The sequence below is a fragment of the Littorina saxatilis genome, linkage group LG11, assembly GCF_037325665.1.
Source record: "Littorina saxatilis isolate snail1 linkage group LG11, US_GU_Lsax_2.0, whole genome shotgun sequence".
Lineage (NCBI taxonomy): Eukaryota > Metazoa > Mollusca > Gastropoda > Littorinimorpha > Littorinidae > Littorina > Littorina saxatilis.
This window is the reverse complement of record NC_090255.1, coordinates 32,994,265-33,001,171: the sequence shown is the minus strand read 5'-3', so window position 1 is coordinate 33,001,171 and position 6,907 is coordinate 32,994,265. Positions and strand designations below refer to the sequence as shown.

General features: G+C 47.4%; 1 protein-coding gene across 1 annotated transcript; it reads right to left on the bottom strand.

Annotated features, from left to right (window-relative positions):
- Positions 1–2,352: 2,352 nt before the first annotated feature.
- LOC138979537 (uncharacterized) lies at positions 2,353–6,672 on the bottom strand. The gene has a single exon (XM_070352250.1). The coding sequence runs from the start codon at positions 6,670–6,672 to the stop codon at positions 2,353–2,355; it is 4,320 nt and encodes a 1,439-aa protein (XP_070208351.1).
- Positions 6,673–6,907: the final 235 nt, after the last annotated feature.

Here is a 6,907-nt window from a genome sequence, read left to right as displayed (position 1 = left end):
TAGAACTTGACATATGAAGGGAAAAGAAAATAACTGCATCGGTCTCGAATAGCAGCTAGCATCTGCTGAAGAGACATTAAACCCCAAAAACCAACCATTCAATGGAATTGTAGAGGGGTCCAAGCTAACTATGAAGAATTATGTCTACTTTTACACAAATTTCATCCTGTTGCTACAGCATTACAGGAAACAATGCTGAAACCAAACAAAGATTTTAATGTATCTGGATACAATGTTTTTAGAAACCATTCAGACAATAACACGTCTGGGGGAGTTGCTCTTTTGATTAAGAAAAGTGTACTTTGTAGTGAGATCAACCTATGTACAAACATTCAAGCCGTCGCAGCACGAGTGACATTAGATAAAACCATCACTCTCTGCAGTGTATATCTGTCACCATCAAAATGTTACACGAAGCACGATCTTGAAAATCTTATTGATCAGCTTCCAGCTCCCTTTGTTTTAATGGGAGATTTTAACGCTCATTCCCCTTTATGGGGCAGCAACTCTCTAAGTACGAGAGGACGAATTCTAGAAGATTTTTTAGATAATCGTAATCTATGCGTTTTAAACGATGGAGTACCAACATATCTCCATCCAGCAACAGGATGCAAGTCCATACTAGATCTAGTTATTTGCGACACCTCTCTTGTTCTAGACTTTGAATTTAAGGTCTATGATGACACATGTGGTAGCGATCATTTCCCTATCTTGATGTCTCAAATAGATGGATTGGAAGAAGCTTCCCCCCAGAGATGGAACCTGAACAAGGCAAACTGGCTGTCTTTTACTGCCGAATGTTCTGTCCAACTCACAGAAGACACTGTCTTTGATGGAAGTGACGACCCATCATCTATTTTTACAAACACTCTACAAGACATTGCCACTGAGTACATCCCAAAAACATCTTCAAACAACCGCATTAAAGTGCCATGGTTTAATAAAGAATGCCAAGAAGCCCGATCTGAGCGAAAGAGAAGTCTACACTGTAGCGGAATGTGGGGAAGAAAGATTTAGAAAAGTAGAAGTACTTTCAAACTCCCACACTTGAGTTTTATTGCTAAAAAAACTCAACAACAAACGCAATTCTTTATAGGTGGATTCTACGAAGTATAAATTTCGGTTTATTTTCCGATGGATGAATGGTGTATCAAAAAAGAAAAGATTCGAAAAGTTAGGAAAGTTAGTTCATCGCGCACGATTCATATCACACGAGTTCGAGAGACACAGAACAAGCACGTCTGTTTTTTTCCTTGGTGTTACTTAAATTAGTTGTGAAGAACTGGTTCGCCTGACGGTCTGAAGATGACGAAAAGGTCTATCCCGGTTGAAACCATGCTTGCTCGTGACTCGTTGGTTTTCCCCATCCAGTTCATGTTCTTTGAAGTGTTCGGTAAATATACTCTGCATCGACGTCCTTGGACATCTTCACCCAGAACCCGGAACCCGGAACCCGGAACCCGGAACGTCTGCAATTAACAAACCTTGGTTCAGCTCTATAATTGGTTCATACAATCATAGAACTTACTGAGTGGTTTGTTCTGCGGCTGGTCTGGTCCTTCTCCCATCGCAGTGACCAGCTAAACAAAATAAAACAACTGAGCCCAAAGTGCTCTAATCCAAACGTTCAAGTTGCCGCCACATCACGGCTTCCACTTGCACAACAACTACATAACACGATACATGCATCATATTACGATATTACAGAACAACAAGAAAATATTTGCGGTAACGACTTGACCGTTGCGAAATCTCCCGGCTGGCCATTTGGTTACCAGCTGAGTTGACTGCGCAGGCGAAAATCGGAAAGGCTTTGGCAAGCTTGACTTGAATGATCTACTCACCCTTCGACGTAAGTTATTCTGCTATTAATGTGACACGCGTCGCATGCTGTTTCTTGACCAGCGAATTAAGACGTTCGTCTGCCTGCCCGTGCGCCTGTCCTCGTGTCTCAACACAGAATGCCAGATCGCCGTTCACCTGCCTCCTGATAATTGGCTGCGCTATACGTGACGCGATAGACTTTTTACACGTCACTAAAGAAGACTCTCACGCGCCGTCTCTTTCTGGTCTCGGTACCTTCATGCGCCGTCTCCTTCCGGTCTCGGTTAAATCGGATAAATATTATTGACTAAACATGACTAAACACTGCAAACCACTGCAATACACAAACTTATTTTCTGAATCGCGTTCCGCGACAAAGGCCCCCCCTTCTGAAGCGAAAACTAGTTTTAGCTCTTTCTCAGACAATAAGTTTTATTTCATTTAACCCTGAAAATACTCCACCTCCTTTCCACTTGCTATCCTATTTATCTCTGGAAGCTCACCACCTCTCAGTTTACTACTACTCCTCTACTGATAATTGGCTCTGCTCAAAAAGTCAGCTCCGACATTGTCTTTGCCTGGAATCACTTTGAGGGTGAAAGAGTGTTGCTGGAGCTGCAAAGCCCATCTCATAAGCCTGCCGTTTTCAGTTTTTGACTTCTGCAAGTACTGGAGTGGTTGGTGATCAGTTTCAATCACGAACTGCTCGGCGTACAAATACTGCTCGAATCTTTTCACTCCCCAAACCACCCCGAGACACTCCTTTTCTATGGTCGAGTAGTTTCTTTCGGCGCTGTTCAGTTTTTTGCTTGCGTAAGCCACCGGGTGCAAGTTGCCACCTTGCTCTTGCAGTAGAACTGCTCCTAACGCTTCGTTGGATGCGTCTGTACGTAACACGTACTGTTTGCTATTGTCCGGCAGTATCAGAATGGGTTTGCTGGTCAGACACTGTTTCAGAGTCGTGAAAGCAGTTTCACACTCTTTGGTCCAGACTATCTTCTCTGGCTGATCTTTCTTTGTGAGGTCTGTGAGGGGCGCACTCACGCGAGCAAAGTCAGGCACAAACTTCCGGTAATACCCCGCTAGGCCCAAGAAAGAACGCACCTCTTTCTTTGTACGAGGTTTTTCCGCCCTTCTGATTTTCTCGGTTTTGTCATCGTCTGGGCTTATTTTCCCATGACCGATCCGGTGACCGAGGTAGTCAAGTTCGCGGAATCCTAGGTGACACTTGGAGGGTTTGGCGGTGAGGCCGACCTCCTCAAGCCTCGCCAACACTGCGTTCAAAGCCTCCAGATGTTGTTCCCAGGTTTTGGTTGCTATCAGGATGTCATCCATGAAGAATTCTACGTCCTCCCTGCCTAACGGATCGAGCAGTTTTCTGACACACCTAGTGAATATGGCACTGGCCGTTTTCAGTCCAAATGGCATTTTTGTCCACTGGTACTGGCCCCCTGGAGTAGAGAAGCTGGTTTTGGCTCTGTCTTTTTTTTTAACGCCCACTTGCCAGTAACCCTTACTCAAATCCAATTTTGAGAAGTACTCTGCCTGCTGCAGACGAGCAAAGATTTGCTCAGCATCCGGAATTGGCTCAGAATCGAACTCGGTGACCTTGTTCAATTTTCTGTAGTCTATACAGAATCTCACTGTACCGTCACGCTTTTGCGTCAGTACCACCGGACTGCTATATGGAGACACGCTAGGTTCGATAACCCCCATCTTTTCCATAGTTTGCACTTCCTTCTTGATTGTTTCCCTCTGTGAGTGAGGAATTGGGTACTGTTTTACACGCACCGGCTCAGAGGTAGACAGTTTGATTTCGCATTCTTCTAGCTGGCATGAGCCTGGCATATCACTCAGAGCTTTCTGGTGACTGCGACACAAGTTACGCAAATCTTTCTGCTTTTCCACAGATAATTCGGCGTTAATGACCACATCATCCCACTTTTCTTTTGGAGCGAGAGGTATGAGTGGTATCTTGTCGGTGTTCAGCCCACCGTCTTCGCTATCACTCATCTCGTGCATCACAATTGCTACTTCTTCTTCTGCGGGTTCCGCCGATCTCGCGGCCGCTCCGTCGGGAACATCCGACGCGGTTCTTTCCACGTACAACTTCAACAAGTTGGCGTGGTACACCTTGACCTTGTTTCCCATTTGTACTCTATAGTTGCAAGATCCCACTCTATCGACTATCTTGTAAGGTCCTTTCCAAGTCAGCTGAAGCTTGTTGTGCTTCACTGGTAACAAAATCAAAACTTTGTCACCCTTTGCCAGGTGCCTTTGGCGTGTGTTTTTATCGTACGCCCGTGCGTGTCTGAGCGAGGCTTTGCTCAGGTTTTCCCTGGCTAAAGTGCACGTTTGTTCTATTTTGTTCGAGAGATCGACAATGTGACCTATTGTCGTCCTCAACTCTTCACTGGACTCGTCATCAGTCCAAATCTGCCTGAGTACCTGCATGGGTCCTCGGACCTCTCTCCCGTACAAGAGTTCGAACGGAGAGAACATCAGACTTTCTTGGGGCACCTCGCGGTATGCAAACAGTAGAGCGGGAATAAATTTATCCCACTCCTTGGGCTGCTCTTGGCACATACGCTTCATCATTGACTTGAGAGTAGAGTTCAGTTTCTCTGTTAACCCATTGGTTTGAGCATGAAACGGACTGGTGCGCAATCCTTTCACCCCTAGCAACCTGTTGACTTCAGTCATGTATCCACCTACAAACTGTCCCCCCTGATCAGTCAACACTTCTTTGGGTAGTCCGAAACGCGTCCACATCTCAAACAGAGCATCCGTGACCGTCTCTGAGCTGATGTCTTTCAGCGGAACGGCCTCCGCGTACCTAGTCGCGTGATCGATCATGGTAAGGATGTACCGATGCCCCCGCGCCGAAGCAGGTAGGATGGGGCCGATGATATCAACACCAACGCGTTCGAAAGGGGTGTTCATCAGCGGGACTTTCTGGAGGGGTACCTTCCTAGTTGCTCCCTTAGGAGTACTTCTTTGGCAGGCATCACATGATGCACAGTAGCGTCTCACATCTCCGCAGATGCCTGGCCAGAAAAAGTCTCGCCAGATTCTGTCTCTGGTTTTCCTAGCGCCTAAGTGACCTGACATGGGTGAATCATGCGCCAAACCCATCACTTCGTCCCTAAACTTTTTAGGCACCACCACCTGCTTGTATTCTGTATCTTTGGACGAGTAGACCCTGTACAGAATATCCTTCTTCCATACGTAACGAGTCCCTGTTTTGATCTTCTGGTCTGCGACCGCGCGAGCCTTGACCAAGTCAGGGTCGTTTCGTTGCTCAGCTTTCAGATCATCAGGTTTGATCTGCCCTATCAGAGTTTCCTTGGGAATAACCTTCACTGGCTTTTCCTTGCTTTTTGCTTCTTGCTGTCGAGTGACTACGGGAGCACAAGTCTCCGCTCTTGCTCGGAACAAAGGCACCCCTGTCTCGACATTTTGACTATCGGTCCTCACGTTACCGATCAACACCGGATGCACCGGCCTATCCATCACCAACACCTTGGTAATGCCACTGAAAAATGGAGTTCGCATCTCCACTTCAGCTATCGGGAGCTCTCTAGTCACACGGGAATCGGCTAACACTACTCTCTTTGCTTCGCCCGTGTACTTCTCTCTCGGAACTATCTCGCTGTCCACAATGATAGCGGAAGCTCCCGTATCCCTTATCGCTCTCACCGTCTTGCCTTCGACGGTAGCTTCACACTGCGGCTCAAACACGAGGTTACAGCATTTCTCACATACTGTGGGTGGTTCCTGAACGTCCACCGCTGCCAATGTGATCGTTGATGCAGAGCTAGGCTTATTGTTGGGTTTGCTCTTAGGACACTGACGCGCCAGGTGAGGTCCGCCACATAGAAAACAACCGCTGGGACCCGACCTCTGTCCCTCCGATGCGTTGCCGAACCTGAAGTTATCTGTTCTCACGTTCGCGGGGGGTTTGGATCCACCGTTGGGTTGGTTATGCACTGTTTTGGGTGGATTAGGGATCGCCCGGCGATGTTCCGATTCGCGCGACTCCTCGTACACGCGCGCGTGTTTGAGCGCCTCATCGACATTGATTGGGTTACGCTCCCGCACGAACCGAGCTTGTTCAAAGGGTAGCCATTCTAGAAACCTTTCCATGATGATCAGACTTTTTGGGTCATGTGCTTTACCCTCTCTCTTTGCTAGCTCCACCCACCTGTCAAAATACAGTTGAATCCTCGTCAACCCTTCCTTTGCGCTTTCCCCAGCCTCTTTCTTGGCGCCCCTAAACTTTTTCCGGTACGCCTCTGATGTCAGCTGGAACTTTTCCAGAATAGCGGCCTTTACCGTGTTGTAGACCTTTGCCTCTTCATCTGACAATCTGGCATATGCCTCGCGTGCTTTGCCTTTGAGTTGGCAGCCTAGTCGCGCTCCCCAATCATCATCATCCCATTTCGAGATTTTTGCTACCCTTTCGAACTGACGAAAGTATGCCTCGAGATCATCTTTATCATCCAGATATGGTAGCTTCAATTTGATTGATTTCTCATGCCCGGGACCAGCATCGTTGCCTAACTCGCGAGCGTTCTGGTTGCGGTTGCCTTCAGCTTGATTCTGCAACTCGATACGACGCAGTTCGAAGTCTCGCTCCTCGCGCCTCCTTCTATCTTCTCTCTCTGCTGCGATCCTACGCTCTTCAGCCTGGAGAGCTTCTCTCCGTCTCCTCTCCTCCAGCTCCTCGAGCCGGCGTTTTTCGATATACTCTGCTAAGGGTTTACCTGATAAGCCTAGTACGTTGCCGTCACGCTGGTATGCCACTAGAGGCGAGTCCACCTCTGCTACCTGACGTGGGCGGGGCATGTTTACTCTACTCTAGAATAAATGTCACTAAGGTTTACCTGTAGGAGAAAAAAGATCACTAGATACCTCGCTTCAGTCAATCTTAATTCGTCCCAGACGATACAAGGTTTGACTGTTGTAGCCGTAGACTAGCCTCGACACTCTGTTAGACAATACCCTACTTCTAACGAAAGTGACCTTGACTCCAAGCCAAGCTGCTAACTACTGCTACTTATGTTGATTGTGACCCCGACCC

What these genes read in the sequence shown, in the direction of transcription:
- LOC138979537 (XM_070352250.1), bottom strand. Translation starts at nt 6,672, where the DNA reads ATGCCCCGCCCACGTCAGGTAGCAGAGGTGGACTCGCCTCTAGTGGCA.